The sequence below is a fragment of the Chenopodium album genome, chromosome 1, assembly GCF_948465745.1.
Source record: "Chenopodium album chromosome 1, dcCheAlbu1.1, whole genome shotgun sequence".
Taxonomy (NCBI): domain Eukaryota; kingdom Viridiplantae; phylum Streptophyta; class Magnoliopsida; order Caryophyllales; family Amaranthaceae; genus Chenopodium; species Chenopodium album.
This window is the reverse complement of record NC_137834.1, coordinates 89,347,122-89,368,624: the sequence shown is the minus strand read 5'-3', so window position 1 is coordinate 89,368,624 and position 21,503 is coordinate 89,347,122. Positions and strand designations below refer to the sequence as shown.

At 34.3% G+C, this 21,503-nt stretch overlaps 2 protein-coding genes across 3 annotated transcripts; one reads left to right on the top strand and one right to left on the bottom strand.

Annotated features, from left to right (window-relative positions):
• Positions 1-804: 804 nt before the first annotated feature.
• Positions 805-5,752, top strand: LOC145562320 (TSL-kinase interacting protein 1-like). The gene is made up of 8 exons (XM_081622557.1): positions 805-1,005; positions 1,816-1,951; positions 2,298-2,497; positions 2,585-2,826; positions 2,898-3,228; positions 3,832-4,230; positions 4,860-4,982; positions 5,114-5,752. Exons 2-8 carry the CDS (start codon positions 1,831-1,833, stop codon positions 5,201-5,203), a joined length of 1,506 nt encoding a protein of 501 aa, XP_081478683.1. The 5' UTR covers positions 805-1,005; positions 1,816-1,830; the 3' UTR covers positions 5,204-5,752.
• A 715-nt stretch (positions 5,753-6,467) lies between these two features.
• On the bottom strand, positions 6,468-20,214 carry LOC145562308 (crossover junction endonuclease EME1A-like). Of its 2 annotated transcripts, none has more exons than XM_081622538.1 (12): positions 19,233-20,214; positions 17,960-18,318; positions 16,790-16,960; positions 16,554-16,713; positions 16,344-16,453; positions 15,197-15,375; positions 14,267-14,330; positions 14,028-14,146; positions 12,801-12,890; positions 10,506-10,620; positions 8,211-8,378; positions 6,468-7,136 (listed from the first exon to the last, which is right to left on the bottom strand). In XM_081622538.1, exons 1-11 carry the CDS (start codon positions 19,465-19,467, stop codon positions 8,217-8,219), a joined length of 1,764 nt encoding a protein of 587 aa, XP_081478664.1. In that variant the 5' UTR covers positions 19,468-20,214; the 3' UTR covers positions 6,468-7,136; positions 8,211-8,216. The 2 variants fall into 2 exon arrangements, with proteins under 2 accessions (XP_081478664.1, XP_081478674.1); XM_081622548.1 differs by having other exon boundaries at positions 16,563-16,713.
• Positions 20,215-21,503: the final 1,289 nt, after the last annotated feature.

Sequence of the window (21,503 nt, the reverse complement as noted above, 5' to 3'; positions counted from 1 at the left end):
GATTAAAAAAAAAAGGATTGTATAATATGAGAAAATCTAACGCTGATGATTTAAAAGAAAAGTTGTTTCGGTGTGTCAATTTGTCTAACCTTGTAGTCCCATACATTGTCACCGTTCTATATATCTATTTTTAAAAAAAAATAAAATAAAAGAGTTTCATTTATTTGTTTAATCCAATTACAAATTATAAAAATCGAATATGTATTGAATTAAAACCTGATACATTCATGTATTGAGTATAGTCATGCTTGAAATTCCTTAAAGTTCTGAAATAATCAAATTATAAAAGATTTCTCATTTAAATACTATAAGCTTTTTTTTTTTTTTTTCTTTTTTTTTTTAATCTCCAATGTACATTTTTTTAAAGATAATGTAACACACTCCGTATTCTTTTTAACATTTAAAATAAGTGAATACTTAATTAATATATTTTTAATTTTCCAATATTGTAAATTCTAAGAATCAGATATTTCATAATTTTAAAACCATGTACGGAAAATTCAATAATATATTACAAACACAATCAAAGATGAGCATTAGGCCATGGAAATTGAATTAATTGATCCTCAAAAACAAGTTGTTCAATTAGTTAAAATAAGCATTAGGCCATTGAAATTTGAATACCTTGAAATTCAAATTTAAAACGTAAAGAATAAAAAGGGACGAAAGAAGTACTTTGTATGAAATAAGAATAATCCAATAAGTTGTTCAATTAGTTACTCGTAAAACATTATTACAACTGGGCTTTCTATTATTTTCATTTTGAAGGCCCAAAAAGCAAAAAAGCCCAAAAGCCCAGCAAAACTTAAAATTTCGAAAGAAAAGAAACCGCCATAAAACAATCCAACGCCAAAATTCACTCATTTTCAGTCTCTCTCCTACTCCCGCCATTCTCCTCATTTTTCAACTTTTCCTTTTTCTTCTCTCCTCACTTCGATTCTTCGTTCTCTTTTCAACGCTCCCAATTTTTTACTTCTCTCTCTAATTTCCTGCTTCAATTTCAAGGTTTGATTTTCTTATTTATCTGTTTCTTTAATTCTTTCTCCCATTTTCTCTATCTCTGTAACAGATTAGATGATTATTTTATATTTTTGTGTTTAATTGAGAATTTTGTTGTTGGAAATTAAATTTTTGGGGTTATTTTTTTGGTTGAATTTCATCTATTTTTTTTTTGTTTTTGTTAAAATTGATAGTTTGATTGAAAGTGTTAGTGAGTATTTATACATGTATTTCAGAAATTGAGATTTTTTTTCTTCTGAGAATCGTATTTTTTTTTTTTTGGTTTTTTTGTTTTTTTACGATTGTTTGGTTCGCGAAATCGTCAGTTGTAGAAACCCTAATTTTGTTGCTGTTTCGCAATTATTGGTATTTGTAAAATGTGAAATGCGAAATTTTGGTTGTTTTTGTTGTATTTAGTATTAGAGGCAATCGAATTACATTACATAAATATTAGAAATATTAAAGATTGGGTAGTGAAGAACTAAAATTAGGGTTTTGATTGCGTAATTCGTCGTGCTTTTGGTGTTTTGACTGTATAAGATGGTATAGTTAGCTCGGAATTTGTGTTGAAGGATGTTTCAAGGTGTTATTAGAAGCAATTTTTAGTGCATCGTTTTTCATCACTCTAGATTGCAAAAATTAACATAAATATGTAATACTAACAGGATTAATTGGAGAAATCGTATGCAATTAAAATATTTCAACAAAATTGATTTTGTGAAATTTTACTAAGACTGCTAACTTTGTAAATATGGTTTGCCCTGATATAGTGATAAAAATATATAAAATCTAAATGATATTGGCTTCAATTATCAGGGAATTGAAGTTGGGATGAAGTCCTCGAAACAGCCAAAAGAGAAGGCGGAACAGGCTGTCATACAAGGAAGCATCAGCAAGAGTCCCACTGGCGGGAAGAAATCTAGGAGCCCTGGAGGGCAGCCAAAAAGAAAAGGTAGTTGCATCCTAGAACATAAAATGTACTATATTAGGTTTTATATGACTATAAAATCGATTTCTAGAAGTAGAATGTAGGTTTTATTACTATATTAGGTCCCTTTAATTTCATATGGGAACATGTAATATACTACTAATAAGCCTTTTGTAGGTTGAAAGGTTAGGCTCTAGATTAAGTGTGTAATAACATCCTTATTAGTACATAATATTATTATTTCTGTTTCAGGTTCAAGCATTATATAAATTGTGTTTTTTTGAGTCTATATTTCTGTTGAATCTGTAAGCAGTAATATATGAAGTTTCTATCTATTTCTGTTTACTGGCTTTTTATTTTTGTGTTTTAGTTGGAATGGATGTACGCTCCACACTTTGTGAAGTTCTCCCACAACATGGTGACTGCAATGCGAATAACAGCCCTATTTTAGGAACAGTTAACCCAGTGCCTGTAGACATCCAGCCAGCAAATGAAATAATGCTACATCCTCCAAAAATTGTACTGCAGCTTTTCCCAATCAATGACAGAATTCGGGTGGGATTGGAAAAGGTGAATAATGCAAGTTATAGTAGCTGCTTTTATGGGTTGTTTCCTCTTTTAATACAGCGTCTAATTTTTTGTTTTTTCTGAGTTTAGGATGGCCATAATCCATTCTTGGAGTTAACTCTCAGTGTGAGGAAGAAAATATCCTCTGTGCTTAAACACCTTTTCAAAAAATGGGGCAGTTCTAGCATTGCAATGGGCGAGCTGATGCTATTTCCCTTCAACGTTTTACCAGAAAATTTGACTAATTGTACAAAGTGGACTTCAAATGACACTGGCGTTAGTGCAGGATATGTTCATGCTTTGCTTGGGAGCCCAGAAATTTTCCGCTTATGGTAAATGTTCCTTTTTCTTGTGTATTATGTAACAACCTAGTTCAGCTTTCTGACTTTTGCTACTTTTGAAGGTATGGCTGGGTTTCCTTTCAACCCAACAGCTCTCCCTTACACTGTACCACAGTTGATCATGTAGAAAATGTTCGTTGCCATACCATGGATGGTACTTTTGGTACTAGGAATGAAGTATGTGAAACGAGTAAAGTGCTGGAGCCATGCAATGAGAATGATTTTACAGATTTGGCAGTTAGGCAGCCAGTATCATCTAGTACTTTGCATCAGGTAGCTCACAATAATCAAGATGAGGTGAAAAGCAAAGACCTTAAGCCAATCGGCTCCAGAAATATAGAAAATGATACCACAGCTGAAGAAGACCCTTCAGCCGAACCATTTAAACAAGAGGTTTGCCCTTGCTGCACTTTTTTTTTTTAATCTGGTTTACTGACCATCTTCTTAGGTTTCGATAATTATCCTAATTTCCAAGAGTCCTGCTTCATTGTCTTATATTTCCAAGAGTCCTGGCTTCATTATCTTATACCATCATTTGTTTTATTGATCCTGTCCGACTTGATTTGGTACTCGTAGCTCTTTACTCCTGACACAAGAAATGCAGTTATTTGATCTGTGATATGGGGTAAATGTCCTCTTGTTAATATAAGGAGTTTATGATGGACGTGTATGATGGCATCCTGTATAAATTAAAATTGATTGTTCAACCAAAATTTCCTTGTTTTGGCTACAAGCTTATTAATGTTACATGTTACTAATCATACTATTGGTACACGATACTATTGGTACACGATGCCTTCAAGTGCTATATGGACTGCCATTTGAAGAGTTTTGGTAGATGGTTTCTGGCTTTGCTATATTCCCCTTCAATGTTTTGTTTTGTTTTTGTTTTTTGTTTTTTTTTTGTTTTTTTTTGGTTTTTTTTGCTGGTGCTGTACAATTTCTAATGGCTGGTGGAAAAATTGAATATTAAGTTGCTTTATATCTTTTCTACAGGAGCCAAAGCTGGATACCAGCCTTTCTATGACATCACTGCTGTGGTCTGATTTAAGTAATATAAGCATTGGAGGTCTTCTGTCTGAAATATCTATGCAGGGAAGATTTAGCACTGAAGATCCAAGATCAGGCGGTAGCAGATTGGTATCACAACCTACTGTGGCAGACTCACTAGATGCATTCATTGAACAATTTAAGTACCCTCAATCTTCAACTATGTCTAATTCTGATATGCCCTCATCTATTCTGGATGCCGAAAGCACATGTCATTCATTTGCATTTTCAAAACCGTCATCCTCCAGCAAGGACTTACCACCACCTACTCCTGGGAGAAGGGCCTTTTCTGGGTTATCTGGCCACAATTCTGCTTCTGAATCTTTTAAGAATTCCAAGTCTGAGGTTTGTTCCTTCCTTTGCTTTTGTTCTTCGCAATTTCTAATACCTGGGATAAACATAAATTACAAGGAACCAATTTTTTGGTGTTTTACAAGACTGTAGTATTTCTGTTTTGGGGTGAGTAAGACCAGGTATTCAGTCAAATATGTAGGGGCTGATCTCTGAACCGGGGGGTCAATTCCTGAAAACTGATAGAACCAGAGGGTGAATTCCTGAAATTTGATCTGAGAACTGGCCAATTTCTTTTCATAGAAATGGAACTGATCAATCTGCTACCCTAGTGTTTTGTATACTAAATAAGCAGATTGTTACAAATTTAAGTTTATGGCTTATGTAACCATAAATAAAATGACTGATACCTTAGCTAAATTATTACTTTTCTGCATTTTGGACTTTTGGTTATTAAGCTACCACTTCATACAAGTTAAAATTACACAGACCACAATTGCAGTCCATGGAAGAGATAGATTACACAAATATAGAAAATCATACGAACCATAATAATATGACAGATCCAGTTCTAGGCGAGTGCTTATTAGATTTGCTAGTTTCTATTAAGATATAACTCCAGGTTAGTTTCAGTGGACAATTTCTATAACTGTTTCCAATTGTGTCTGCTTTGTTTTCGTCAGGTCAATACACAAAGTGATCTATCTGGAAGCGACAATGTTCAGGAACCCAAAACGGATCCCCTCCCTTGCTCAACAGGAGTATTTAACAATGAGAACAGCCTTGGTTTATCCAGCATTAGATGGGTATATATTATTAACACAACTATTATTTTAATTAAGGATATATACCGTACATTGCATTTTTGAAGGTTCTTGACATTAAAGTCCCTACTTGTTTGTTCCTCACATGATCTGTCCTTTCATACTGATTTCAGAATGACTCGTTGGGACCCTTTGATCTTCCCTTAGCATCGCGGCAGATTATTAAAGATGACAATTTAAGCATTGGAGGATTTGTCAGATAGCAACTTTGATCTTCAGATGCTTCTGGACTCGACTTTGGTAGGTACTAGTTGAGCATTTGGTTTATAATTCAATTAATACCATCTTCAAGTCGTAAGCAGAAGGACTTCCTGGTTCATACGAAGCTGTCCTGCGTTGTTGTTTTGGCCTGCATACTTAATTAGGTGGTGTCCGAAGACATCGAAGGCCCACCGGTACCTTACAGGCATGCATCTGATCTGCTATTGTGTCTAAGATGGGTGTTGATAGCTGTTAATAATATTTGTACAGATCTAATAGTTGGTCATCTTCATGTCTAGAGTTTTATATACATAGAACACCTTCATGTGGTAGTGGTTAATTTGCATAATTCCTTCATCAATGAAAGTACACCAGTTTGTTCCTGGAGTTGTACCAATCATAATTAAATCTAGACTTTAATTTATTTGTTGTAGGTATTTGATGGTTCAATTTAGTGAATATGATATTAGAGTGAAATTTATGATGCACTTATGAACAAAGAAATTGTTGGACAAGATTTTTATAGATCACTATCTCATTTATTACTTGAATATGATTTTTTTCATGTATGCTTTTCAGGAAGAGTTTTTAGCTTTTCTTATGATGGAAGTAAGAGAAATGTGTATCGTTTATGGTGATGACATAATCTTAAGGAGGCGGCCATTTGTTTTGCTGAGAAAAATTATTGACGTTTCATAATAAGTTTGTGTTAGACGGTCTCATGGGGCAAATATCCTCGCCTTTAAAAATATGAAAAACTCTCAAATTCTAATTAAGTTAATCCCATATCCTCAGAAGTACCATAAATTGAAGGAAGTTGATTGTTTGTCAGGGCATATGTTGTCGTAGTTATTGTTAAAGATCACTGTTGCATGATCTATATTGTCATCTTCAGCATGATCCACCTAAAAGAAGGATATTGCTTCAGTGAGTCACCTCTTTATTGCGGTTTTTTTTTTTTTGAGGGAACTTTTGTTTGGATTTAGATAACTATATGAAAATCTTACATAACTTCATACTTTTGATAATAATGTCTACAATTCATCCCGTACTCTATGTAACATAAAGTTTTGGGAATACATAACTTTGAGAAAATTAAGGGGATTGAAAAATAGTGCAGTCTAATTTATATTTATTGGTAGATTATGTTTTGAAAAATTGTGCTTTATAGGCCATTTTACATAAAACAAGTTTAGATTATCAATAATTTGAGAAAATAATTAAACACAGAAACTAAAATAGCAACAAACTGAATACGCCAAAAAATTAAATAAATATCATAACTAACCCTTTATTGCATTATATTTTGGAAGTATTAAGCAAAATCCTTGAAAGATTTCTAATCACTACAACAATATTATCGTCTAAGGCAGTCCACAAAGTTGAAAATGAGACATTTTGGGCATAGAGAATCTCTACTAAAATTGCCTGTAAATGAAACTGAACTTGCAACCTTGATTGGCAAATAAAGCAAATTTCAGAAATGCCTAAACACACTTAGTTCTAAAAGACTGTACAAACCAACACATAATATTCCAATAACATGGTAGAAAGATTAAACTGTTACTAAGTTTTACACATCAAAATAATCATCAGAAAATTTACTCTTGATCCACTTAAAGCTGTTGCGAAATGTTGATTTCAGCTTACCCTCCATGGCATACATGTTATAGGATGCTACTCTCTTCTTCCTCTTTACCTCCGGGTTTCCGGACCCTCCGAATTCATCCCCGTTGTTGCTCGGGCCGTTGAATGTGTAAGCTCTAGGACCATCTTCGAATGCATAGTTGGCTTTTACATAGGAAGAGTATTCCGGCATTGATTTGCTCTTCTCCATCACCAAAAGTTGCTCTGATCTCTTAAGAATGGGAATGAGTAGTTCCCCCCAACTTCACAGTTGTATATATAGACCACAGGACACCAAAACAAAAGCCACTGTATATGTAGGAAAAAGTAAGGGGAAAGGAAAAAGATATTAGTGGGTTACGCGTGGGTTTAATTAAATGAAATTATTGGTAGATTAAAAGATTATAATCTAATGAACATATGGTTAATACAGGTGGGTAAGAAACACGTGGGGCTGATGTTGTATATGATGGGAGACCACAGATTGCATTTTCACACAATAAAATGCTTTAGCTTTAATGACGTGAATACCTTATCTTATGCAAAGTAGAGTAAAGCAATTTCCAAACTCGTCAACACATGCGTATGTGTTGCACCAAAGTATGGGAGACAACAATCGATGACTAGTGCAGCAACAAAAAAAAGCCGCATAAAGAAGAGTGATGAGGATCCCTACTCCCCGAAACAGAAAGTAGTCACGGCCTTGGCGCCTTTGGGAGGGGGTAGAATTAAGGGGGTAATTTACCAAGTTAATCACCATGACATGAAAACAGAAATGATGGTAAAGAAACCAAATTACCAGATATTAGACAAAGGGTAAGCAAAAGTCAAAATATGAAGCATTAACAGTGTTAGGGGCCAACTGGCTAACCATCATTATAGAGGCGGAAAGGAAAGCAGTGGTAGGGGACACTACAGATTGAATCAGCAGGCCGATTAAAGCCCCACAAGCCACTCTTATAAATATGGTTTTATGGACCCATTTATTTAGTGTTTACTTTTTAATTCATGATAAAGTTGAAAAATATTGTTGCTTTCTTTATGGTTGTTGCTTTGTGGGCCTAAAATAAGGCCGATCTTAAGCAATTATCAGCATTTGATCCAATGAAAAATGTTGATGTTTGATTTGTATTATCAAATAATTGTCTACTTTCTGTGTGATGGAAGTTGATGTTAATCTAAGGTGAGTATGGAGTGAGAAATGGATGATTAGTTAGGAATATTCTAAGATAACTGATCAGAATTATCTGATTCCGTGATAGTATAATAGATATGGTGAACATAAAAATGAGATGGTAAATCAACTTAAGCTAAGAAAGGGAAAAGCGGAATAAGTGGAAACAGAACATATATATCAAACAATCGGTAGAGGAATGTACTCACATGTACTCACTGACTGGAGAAATTATCAGCACCATTTACAGCATTATCAGTCACGATGTTTCCATCCTTGGCCATGAGTATTCTGTATATGCTCTTTGAACATTTCGGGCCTACTCTTTTCCCATCTTCTAGAGGTAGATCTTCGAGTAATAATTCCTTTTCAGATACCTAATATTTCGATTTTAGAACCACCGAATATTATGATCCACTTTCATGCATTTAATAATGAGAATTTAACAGCAAAGACAGATCAATCAAGCTTTCCTTCAGAAACAAAAGAGCTCAGTCTGTAACAATTTAGGATAATCGGTTACTGATCTTGAACACAATATAGCCCAAATAGGTATGACAAGAGTTTTATTCAGGTCATGAATAAGTGGTTCTAATGTAGGCCGCTTTCAAGAGAAACTAATACAAAGGCCTCATACCCTACACAAAGAGGAATGAAATATACTGAATACTGACGCATTATGTAGATTTATAGCATCATGAGATTTATACAGATTAAGATAGTAAAACAAGAGCTTGTAATATAGCGACACCTATTTCAAGACCAATTAATTCAAGAACTATATACGTATGGACTAAGATCTACCCTAGAACCTTAATAATAGTTCTAAGGCTCTCTAGTAGCCTTTTAAAGGCATTTAAAAGGTGTTTTAACAATAACTCTACACACTATCGTTTTCTAAAACAAGGAATTAAAAACAAATTCGACCTCAAAAGCAACTAAGCAAGAAAGGGATTAGAACAATTTGCCTCAAGACAATTCACAAATATCGAAAGAAGAGGATAGAGTGGTAAGCCCTGGTGACCCTGGAAACAGCAAGTATTTTTAATTTTAAATGAAAACAAGCCGATATACATGACTCAATCTCATAATAAACATAACAGCAAGACCAAAATCACAATAAAAACAGAGGAAGGCAACTGATGTCAACAATATTGGGAAAAGCTAAGGGACGTATGCAATTGGTGGCAACTAAATCCAGATGAACCCTGAGACATTATTTGCCAGAAACGAACAATAAAACCCTAATCACAAATGGAAAAGAAATTACTCATAGGAATCAAACCATTCTAAATGTGGCAGGAAAAGTAGAGGAGCATTACAATGCACTGGTAGGAACAGATGAGAACGCCACAATTTATAGAGCAAAGTGTCGACACAATGGTAGTTCCAAAACCACCTATATTTCTAGACTGGCGAATCAGAAAGTATCCTTTATCAACGGTATCAACTATCAAGCATTAATTCTAAAAATAGTCTCCCTTATTACATCCCTTTGATCTCTCAAGCTATTATCAACTAAAGTGCAGTGCAGAGGATGGAAAGAAGTGTATTGGCACATTTAAATTCTTTGGATGATAAGGTAGCTAATGTCGCATAATCAGAATTTCAAACAGTAGGTATCAAGATGTTCATAAACTAGGAATTGTGCAATTAAGAATTGCCATAGCAGACGCATAACCCAAAAGGTAGAATGCAAATTACGATACAATACTGAACAAGAGCTAGACTTTCAAGTTTCAACAGGTAAAATAAATACTCAACAAGAGCTTACATTGCCTTGCTAAAGATTATGGCCCCTCAAATCGAGAACTCAAATACAGGAAGCTGACCCCAATGAAAAAAAAAAAAAAAAAAAACCCGAAAATTTAGAGAAGTCAAAGCAATTCAGTAATATTGTTCAGCATATTGACCAATCTCTAAAAGGTCAAAAAGCAGCAGCATATCAGATTTCTAATTTCTCTCTTTCACATTGATTAACACTACGTTTGGATATAGAGAAATGGAAGGAAAGGGAGAGAAGAGCAAAGGAAGGATATATCATCCTTTATTTGGACATCTAATGCAAGGAGGGAAGGGGAGGGAATTGGAAGGATCCATTCTCCTCCCCCTTTTAATAAACCAAATCACTCCATTGTTAGAGAGATTTGGATTTTGGAAAGAAATTGAAAGCTCACCTTCTCCCTCCCCTCCCCTCACCTCCCTTTCCCTTCACTATTGTTATCCAAGCATAGTGTAAATAAAGCAAAGATCTGGTCTATTTGCATAAAATGCAATGTTCAACTATCAGCTACTTCTATGATTCTACAACAGCCTATGTACTCATATAATAAATGGGGTAGCTGGGTAGTGGCGTAAATTTTTAGATCCCCAACTTTTGAAAACTGATGGCTTGTAAACTAGTAGGAAATAATTTCACACATCATAAAAGAGCAGAAGTACCATCCCAAACAAATTTAGTAAATAAAAAAATCAAGAAGCCAAAACATGAATGAAAGGCTTACAGTTTTAGTCGGATCCATGTAGACTTGCAAGAGAGACTTCATAGAAGAATAATTCTTCCCTATAATAATAGCATGTCGAGGTTGCACTTTCGGGATTGAAACCAGTGCCTTTAACCTGGAAACCGAAAAATAGGTGAGTATTATTAAAATTACTGTGGGAAGATGACTTGAGTCCATTTCCATAAGAAGATCTTGTTCATAAGCTAAGTAAAAAATGCGTAATCATAAAAACTCAGCGATGGGACCAACCATATAACAAAGTAAATAACAAAGAGTAAAAAAGGGTTTCAATGCAGCTCTTAATAAGTTTTAATGAAGTCAGCGATGGGACTAACCATATAACAAAGTAGAATAAGTTAACAGAAAAAGGACTAGCATATAACTCAATGAGTCAAAAAGAACTCCAGGGCAGTGTCAAGAGAGCATGACTGCTTCATATTAATTTTAAAAAAAAAAAACGATGATGTACACCTACAAAAAAAATCATACTTCTTTTTTCCGATTATCAACTTAATGACAAGATAAGAATAGGTTACATCAGGCCTTTACAGTTTACACGGATTCAGTCACCCAAGCCTGATGCTCAGAGAGGATATCAGCTTAAGGTGGACAATAGAGAGTGTTTGACATGTTAGTAAGGCTTTTGCTTGGTGCAGCATCCACAAGGTTGATAGGAACTGTGTTAACTAGGCACATCTACTTGCAACCATGGAAAATGATAGTTTAGTGTCTTTTTAAATTACGTTTAGTTTTGTATGTTTAAGCTCATGTCAAAAAAAAGAAAAAAAAATAATAATGACGAAATTCAGTATACTTCTTATCATACTCAACATACAAAATACATTATTATATGAAAGAAATATTGAAAGTTAGGCAACACAAACCTTCTCTTCATTAGAATAAAAATTAACATAGTGTGTCAATGCATAAATAATAAAACGAGTTAGACTAGTATAGCTGATTTTGTTAAAGTAGATTGTTATAATTATCATTAATTAATTTATTATAATTATCATCAGACAATTCACTCAACTAGAAACTAAATTTGAGGTTAATGATATTGGAAATAAGAAGCTATTGTATTAAAAAAAAAAAATTAACCAGATTATGCTTATTAATCAAAAAGTATAAGATATCTATAGTGTCCATGTCCTAATGTTTTGGAAAAAACATTTTTTCATCCCCGAATCAAACCAGTAAAAGAAAACCTCTAAAATTTGGCCAATAATTTAAAAAACTTAAGGAGTCTCAAAGGCATGTAAGGAGTACCATGTACTTGAGATTAGTGCATGCAAGGAGTCTCAAAGGCCAACTTTGAAGGGTGCTTCTTTTGATGAAATTCATCTAAGTGTATGTGTGTAGATTTGAATACTCTAGATGAAAAGCCTATTTGGAAGAATTGGAAACACAAGTCAAAAACTCAAAACTATCACACCATCAGTGTCTAATTGTTCGTTATATGACATGCCAATAAACCTGAGTACCTGACTCCCCTACTATTCAGTTAAAGTGCCAAGGCATCTCGCCATCACCTATTAGATTGAAAAAGGGGTTGACAGATGGCGTGGAAATGGAAACAAAAGATAGGCATGAAATTTTGTTACAAGGCTGAAAATAGTCTTGCAGAGATATATGGAAATTGCCTTTGCACTATTAACAGTAACACAATCTAGGGAGTTGAGAGCTACTTCTCTCGTTCCTTGTAGCATGCACCATATTCTTTTTGGGAATTCCTACAAGAGAATGCTCCATTCGGTTGATGGTCATGTGGTACCATTACTATCATTAATACCACTCAGCCAAATTACTTATTTTTCATAAAATCAAACCCAGTAATATACCTATTTACGAGTAGAACTTTCGCACTTGCATGAGTTGCATTATATTTCTAGAGCAGATATAAAGGTTCAAGATAGAGATTTAAATTGATGATACTAGAAGTCCAGAATCACAGAAAAATAAAGGATAGAATATCAAGATTTCAAGTGGCCTGATTCTCTCCCAACTAGCTAAACTAAGATATCAATTCTATCTTCAGAATGCCCTCTTTATTCCCCAGTCCCTACTCTTCCACATACATTATATCTCTGATTCTCCTTACCATAAAACCAACCCTCCTGCTCAAGATGCTACTAACAGAATAACATTAAATAACCTAAATGCTCTCCTCTTAGGTTGGTTCATTACAAGTTACAGGGTGGACGTAAATCATCAGCCACTGAACAGAAAACAATGATAGATATTTGTGTGCCATAATGCAGGCTACATAAACATGGATGTACCAGAAATACTAACCATGAATCCTTCTTTATAACGCTTCTGTACAGACAATCCTTGGTCACATTACATCCATTGGCATTCACAGACAAGTGTGTCAGCTTCTTGCTGCCGAAAAAAGCAGAATACTTTAGGCACCTCACTTAAATGTTAACTAAAGATAAAATGATGTCTAAATTTAATATTCTAGCAGTAACTTATGGAGTAAAAAGAGCATGTAAAGCAGAAAGGGTAAATATGTAAAATGCGGTAATAAAAAAATGCTTACATTGTAGCTACTTAATGCCAGTTCATTAGAAATGTTTTTTTAGGGTTACAGCTTAGAAGTTGTAGTTTAGTGGATTGTAGGGCACCTGTCAGATAATGCTAGGACCACTAAATTCTTCATATTCATTTAGCAACAGGCGCTCAAGTTTTTAGCTACACCATACATTGGAGCATTAGAGTATCTACAGACCTGAAACGTTGATTACATAGAGCAATTTCAAGGTCAAATTCACTTTGAACTTGATTAATGCATGGGTGGTGAAGTATATGTTCGTGCCTGTCCTAGAGATTTGACTTTTGTTGATTGGAAATTGGAAATGGATTTTACAAAGAAACAGTTAATTACAGCATTGATTTTGGAACTTGTATATGTTTGATACTTGTGTTGATTACTGTCCAACAGATTTTATTATCAATGACGAAAGAATATGAGATTTCTATTTATAATTATCACGAAATAATTCCCCTAGGTCAATAACCAATATCAATAAACGGAGATTACACATTTCAAACAACAGAGAAAGCTCGTGATTAAAGAACAGTTCCATTTTCAGTACTTTTTATAATTCTTATTCAACAAATAAATGGTGAAATTTTGTATTGAAATCAGATTACTACAACAGTTTTAACAATACTTAGTTGCAAACTACCTTTTCAGTCGTTTCAGATAACAAAGCATGTGATGGGTCCAACAACTCACATTAAGGCATACACATTAGGGCTTAACAACTAGGAATGCATTACCTTCCTTTTTCCTGCTCAAATCACTAAAATCATGAAACACTTTAATTTATTTCTCTCTGATTTTACATACTCCTTCTGTTTCCGAAAGTTTGATTCCCTAGGCTGTTAAAAACTGGTGATAATTTTTTTAAAAAGAATGAAAGCAGAACACTAGAACAGTATACCTTAGCATGATTCTCATGTGGGTTGCATTGCATGTATGATATCTTTTGAAAAATAAATATAAAGATTTACCGAGACTGGCACTTGGCAAGGTTGATTGTCAACCCAACAACATGTTCAGCTACTTCAGCCTCATCAACACATTGTCTTATATGAACATTGGAGAACTGAGTAGTCAACTTGGCAAAAAGCTGTGCAAAAGCATTCAGTTAATTCAGCAATTTTAACAAGCAATAATAAGAAAATATTAAAAGTATTGGATGATCCAAAATGAAATTATTTAGAGACTAGAATTTGCCAATATGTCTTGCCTCTTCCACAGGTGGGCGTATCCAGTCACTAGCAACCTTTTGTTGTTTATACTTCTGTTGCTCCCTGCAAAGATAACAAGTTATGGATTTTACTTCTTAATAAAGCCAGGACAGTTGAGGAAACTTGAAAAATGAATACATAGCAGGAAGAAGATGTGGAATTTACTTAAAGATGAGAAACTAATCAAGCAACACGAGAACTTCTACCCAAAAAAATCTTCCCCAAAATGCAAAAGAAAGAAAGAGTGAGAATACGAGTACGTGCAAAGCATTACAAGGTTCTCTAGGCTGTATGCTAGTAGGCTCAAATAAATAAGAATGATTTTAAAAGAGGACAACCTTTATGAATACAAGATCATCTCTTACTCTCTTGGACTTTACCTTAATCACACTTTCCTTTATGTTTGTTTTCCAGCACGTAAAATGTGTATATCATCACAGCGGAGCAGAGTTTTAGATAACGATGAAGGTTTACACTTCCCCTTGCTTAATATGCTCCACTGTGATGATATACAAGTTTCATTTTCTAACACTTTGCCTTGCTTCCGAGTGAGGTTATTCATCGTTGTTCAGAATTTCAGATGAATAACCCTACCCCATAACTAGGTCTAGGTAAAAGAAAACAAGTGTGGGGCATCAGCCTCACTCGGAAGCCAGCAAACCCTATCTGAACAGCATCAAAGAAAGACAGACATTAAGATTGGAGAGGGGGTCACAACTTACAAGACTCAACAATAGAGAATCCTGGATTACCTAAGGCCATGATTAATAAATTTTGGCATATTTACTGAAGCCTTTACAAAAAGAAAAAAATTAAATAAATCTTCTCATGTGCCACTACACCAATAAACAAATAGAATTTTATGCATAAAATCAAGGAGGCACAAGATCCATCAAATAAGATGAGGGAAATACTTGCAATTGTCTCACCTTTTATTGATAAAAGACATCAACCTATTTGTAAGGCAGCAGATTGTGTAAGATGGATAATGCTTTTGCACAGAAGCAATATGATCCATAAGAGATCCATCATTAGCACGTTTACAAAATTCCTCAGCATCACCATATATGAGCAATATATATTGTATATCAATTTTTCTCGGAGTATGCTGCAGACAAACAATAACAAACACTCAATCAGTTTCAAGCTATTCCCCAGGAATTGGATACATTATATGTCACCATATAACTGATATACAAGTAAAGGACATGATATCCTTCTCTGATTTGCTATATAAATCAGCTCACATTTGTCATTCAAGAACAAAAGAGAGTTAGGTAGAGTTGGAAGAAATAGCTACATATTTTTCATTCAAACAAGGAACACAGTAGCAGACTAGCACTATAGGACAAAAGCAATTAAGAAAGCACTAAGGAGAGGGGGAGCATGGGACTGATTCCTGATTCTGTATGGCACCAGTAGAGGACAAGAACAATTAATATTAGGTTAATGTTTTGTAATGTGGCATTAGTATATAAAGTATAGTAGTGAAGGCGGTTGGACATTATGTGAATTGTGAGGAAATATGTTGAGAGAATGGTAACCTCAAGTTGCTAGGAGAGTGATAACCTAAAGTTATCCAGAGAGTAATAGCCTAAAGCAACCTACCACTTTTGTATCCAAAATTCTGCCATTATCAATCAAAGACTCAAACTTTAATCTTTAATTTTCTGGTCCAATAGAACTTATAATCTGAAAATCCTAGTCTATTACATATACATACATCTAAGAAGTACCCATCATCCCTTTTCAAGTAAATTATCCAAAAAACAGCAGAAAATTACGCAAAAAATTGAAGAAGACTAGTGGGTAATCTCCAAAAGACGGTTCTTAACATTATTCACTTTCAGAGCCCTAAATCATTCTACAAAAACAATCACGCAAAAAATTAAAGAAGACCAGTGGGATAGTGCACCAAAGATAAACCAGATTTACTCAATGAAAAAAATGAAAAGAAAGGCCTTTAAACATAAGAAGTATAAGGAACAGGTTCATAAGGGAAAAGAGTCAGTCAACTTGCATCTTCGAACTAACTTGCATCAACATAAACTATCAACAAGTTATAGTTCCATTTACCTGAGAAATGTCTTTGGGAGTCTCTATTCTCCAAACAATTGATTTTTCAAAGGGATTTGCAAAAATTTCAGACCTAAGATCTTTCTGGCTAAACATGGTTAGCAGTGGTCCTGCATTCAAGAAAAGTATCAATAAAACTAGTTAAGAAGTTAAATTTTTTTTACGTAATTCAATGAAGAAGTTTAGTAGGTATATAAAGTATACCCTTACCAAGCCTACCTCCAACTAAACCTGACAGAACCTTCGGATCAATCAAAGCCACAATGTCTTTAGCACTGAACGTATGGTTCTCCAACTTCTTCCTCTCTTTTGCCAACCGTTTCTGTTTTGCGGTTTCATCCTTCAATTCTGCTTTACGCAACCTCTCTTGCTGCGTTATGAAAAAACTCAGATGCTCTAGTCTTAACATGATCAGTTACATGAAATCTATGAAGCATAAGACTGACCTCCTTCTTGAGCTTTTTTTCTTCTAATAATTTCTTTCTATTTTCAGCCTGATTAACTTTGTTCTGTTTCTTCTCTGTATTAGCATCACATCCACTTTCTGGCTTATGAATTGCACCTCCTTTTTCCAGTGTGACAATTTTTTGTCCACAATCATGATTATGAAAATACACCTGACTTGCATTAGCACATGATACACGTAAACATTTAGTATTGGTAGAGCATCAAAATGCGTAGAAAGATATAAAAATATTATTAAGTCACAATTTATCAGTCACCTAAAGCTAGAGGTATGCATCCAACTTCCAAAAGTTTTAATTGTACAACTCAAATCTAAGCTAAAATTACCTAATGTGCTCTCCAATAGTTTTATCACTTTAGAGCGCCTTGAGTTTATTTATACATTATATTGCCATTATAAAGCATAAAAAAATGAGTGTAAATGAACTCAGTGCCTATGTTCAAAGAGTAACACTAGACTCTAGACAACAGTAGAACATAACACCAAACAGCCTTTGGACATCCATTACTTCAAAAATACGAAAGGATCCTATCAACAATCTATATATCCATTGCAATTGATATTGACAAACTAAACATGTTAAAAGAACAAATCATAAGCATGACTTCACTTAACCCTGAAACTAACTGAAGACTTGAGGTCATGCAATCTTACAAATTCAGAATTCCAACTGCCTACCAACTCAACCTAGGATGACATTATTAAAACATAATGCCTCCTAATCCATAGTCAATTTATGAGAACAAAACAAGCAGTTCCCTTCTCACTATCACTGATAGCATAAAGGTCAATTCCAATTTGTTCCAATTAGCAAGCAACTTTAGTTGAAATAGTAAGCAAAGGCATAGATATGAAGGAAGAACTGGGCAAAGTGCTCTTCAAAAAAAGCCAGCCTCCCCCCTTCAAAGAAAAAATGAGAGTGTAGAAGGCAAAAAGACACAGCCCTCCACTCATCCACCAATTACCAACTTTACTTGCTCGATCAGCTTTGGGACCGCATTGAGTGTGCAAGGCTGCAAGCTATAACACATTGTAACAGTAACATACTAACATCTTGATATTATTAGGAAATGCAGAGAACATATCAATAGAAAAACCAAGAGGGCTTTAGAGAGATCAAAAGGCAATAAGAAAGTCATATTAATCTTACTTTACTAGGTTGTATATGACTGCTATGGTCATATGTCTTCGTGGACTCCAAGTTCCCTGGATAACAACTATCCAAGGGATCCACATTGAAAGTAGCAGTAATTCTTTCCTTCTCCTGGCAGTTCTCATTTGCCATAACTTTAGGTCTCTTTTTCGAGTTTTGTTCCACATCTGTAACTGTTCTTCCATTTTCCATTGAACTTCTTTTTCCTAGACCTTTCCCCTCCACATGAACATTGGATTCCCCTCCCTTATGAAGACAAACGGTTGAATCTATGTCTAACCAACTATCAAAATCAATCTCACGCTCCAGCACACCGTATTCAGGGCTTCTAACCTGGTCCTTTCCTGAATCAGAACCTGAACATGATGCAAACATACAGTCACAAAAAGGCTGATAAATGAAGAATATCGATCCATTCATAACCTGAATCAGAACCTTTCTAGGCAGGATTGTTGTCTATAGAAAGGTTCAACTGAAAGCGTGCCCATTCCTAATCTATCAAGTAAATGAAGAATATCGATCCATTCATAACTTTACATGAGCAACAAGGATCCAAAAAGGCTTTTGCCACAATAATACCAGTGGGAGCTTCGAGTACAGACCTATTTTTTGAGGGAAACGGCCAAGTAGCAATAGTATTCAACTAATCCTAAATCACATATTAAAGTAGCAAAATAGTACAAAGATGAAGAAAATACTAGGGTGGAATCATAAGGGATAATCGATAACGATCAAAAGACCAAAACTTAAGTCACAGCAACCCACAATTGCATCATGAACTAAACCCTAAACAGAACAGACCAAAACTAATAGGTAACTTTATCAGCAATTACAAAACAATGTTCTTCAGTTCTTAACATAATCTACAATTAGGAACATTGAACTAGCTTCGATTCAAACAACCCCACTACAGAAGAATGCAGACTAATAAAAAACTAGCCTCATTTTAAGCAGAATTTTGGTTTTAAAATCTAATCAACAAAAAGAAAAAAAAAAAAAAAAAAAAAACAAGCAAAATGTCTGAAATTCATTTTAAATGACAACCCATTAGAGTATAACTGCATAATTACAAAAGGGCATCCCTAAAAATGGAAAAGGGCAATCAATTAAGCATTAATCCCCTAAATAGACGAGAAGCAAGATCATAAAAACGCAAGCAAATTCAAATCACAATTCTAACAAAATTAAAAAAAACAACCCTAAATTACAGGAAAACATCAAAATTAATTGAAATAAAAACAAATAAACAAAAAGGGGAAAAAATTGTGACCTGATGAAGAATTAGCGAGAAGAGGAGGAGGAGTGAGTTTGGAAAATGGGGTTTCGGGAACAAACGAAGACGATGAATTGTGGAGTTTGGTCGTCGGAGGAAGTGGGCTGTCTTCCACAAGATCGACGAAATTAGGGGGGTTGAGTGGTTTGGAAACTGGAGTTTTGGCGTTGGCGTTGCCATCGTCGTCATCGTCGGAGTCAATGAGTTGGATTACTGGTGGTGCAGCTGCCATCTATGATTTTTTTGTTGGAAGAGTGAGTGAGTGAGTAATTTAATGGCGGTTTGTTTGGTTTTGTTCAAATGTGGGTGTTAATGGCGGGATTCACATATCATATTCTACCTCTTTCACTCTTTTTTTCTTCCTCATCTCTCTTTCTACAAGTACCCCTATTAGTCCATATACAACTATTTTTATAAAAAAAACAAAAAAAACAAAAACTTTTGGGTTGTAAGATAGAGTTAAAACTTAAAAATAAAATAAAATAGATGAAGTTTAATCTTAAATTCTAAGATTTTAATAAATTACTCAATTGCTATTCATTTGTACTTATAATAGATCTTTCACGGTGAGCCATATTAGAATTATACTCCATATAAAAATTAAGCTCCTCTCTCTCTTCTCTCTCCTAAAAAAACCCTAGCCTCCTATCTCTCTTCTCTCTCCTTAACTTTAGCCTCCATTGTCAATTTTGAAGGGGCTTCCATCGGATTTCACCGGTGGAAAGCCCCAATCTTTATTTTCTTTTAAGTTTTTAAATTTTTCTTAGGTTACAATAATGTCTCCCTCAAAAGAAAGGGTTTATCTCCTTCGAAAGACAAGGTTTTTTCGATCTCCCTCGAAAGACAAGGTTTTTCGGACTCCTTCGAAAGACAAGGTGTTATTTGTGTTTAATTTGGTCTCTGGTTGTGCGGGGCTACTATTGATTATGGCTCGGATTTGGGTTACGGAATCAACACAAGAATTTTCTTTCTCACAAAATTGCGAAGCGGCGATGGATCAATTCAAAAAGTTGTATGAGACAACGAACCGAGAATGTACCGAATTGTTATATTTATGTATTTGGATTCTTAGCCCTTCCCTGATTAATTCTTGTGTTTATTTTGTTAAATTCGTTTTCATTATCGTTAATTGTCAATTGTAGATGTCGTATGGCTATTATTAATGAAATTTAATGTCCTTTAGGACTTCTTTCAAAAAAAAAAAAAAAAAAAAAACTTTCACGGTACATACAAAGTATTACTCATTATAGTACTCAATACACCTAGTTTTAGGAAATTACAATGCTTTACTCGTTTGCTGAGGTTCTCACTTCATAGAGTATATCTAATGGATGACCCAAAATATTTGGTCATGGATTATTATATAATTTCTTTCTTTTTCCATTCATCTATGACCAAGTCACATGACCAACCATGACCTATAATTTCTTTCTTTTTCCATTCATCTATGACCAAGTCACATGACCAACCATGACCTATAATTTCTTTCTTTTTCCATTCATCTATGACCAAGTCACATGACCAACCATGACCAAAGACCAAATTTGTGGCTAGTACATGCAAGTTTGCCTTGACCAAGTCATCCAACAATATTATTGTTGGTGTCTTTCATTTGTTGCTAGTACATGCAAGTTTACCTTTGACCAAATTTTCAGCTTGGTCATCTTCAACACCAGGTCATTAATCTCTTTCATCCAATTTTTTCTTTGTTTCATTTTCTTGATATAAAAACTTATCTCTCCCTCCTCATGACCAATGACCAGGTCATCCAATGGCCATACTCTTACAAAGTATTCAGTACCTCAATAATCCAAGATTTGGATTTTGCCAAGTGATATATTTTACCTTTCCTTTAATTCCAACAGCTTAACCCGCAAAATACAAGTGTTTAGCGTTCATTCATTATTCGAGGGTTATGCAATCTATGCATAACCAAAATTTACGAAAAACAGCAACATTAACAACTGCTCTCAACTAAATAAGAAAGGGTGATAGTGTAAGTTGAATGAGTACCATGGTAACCAAATTATAATTGTGAACTAGAACATATCTAATTTCATTTTTATTTTTTTTATTGCATCCCTTAAATAAACAGAAAAAAGAAAAAATTGATAAAAATAGAGGTATTTGTTATTTTGAATATGAAAAATTATAATGTCTAGGTTACTTGCTTAGTCGGTTGCAATCTTTGCAACACAACCTTTTCATTTTGGCTTGCTTTACAAAAGCAAACCAAAATAATAAACTTGCGGCAACAAAATTTACAGT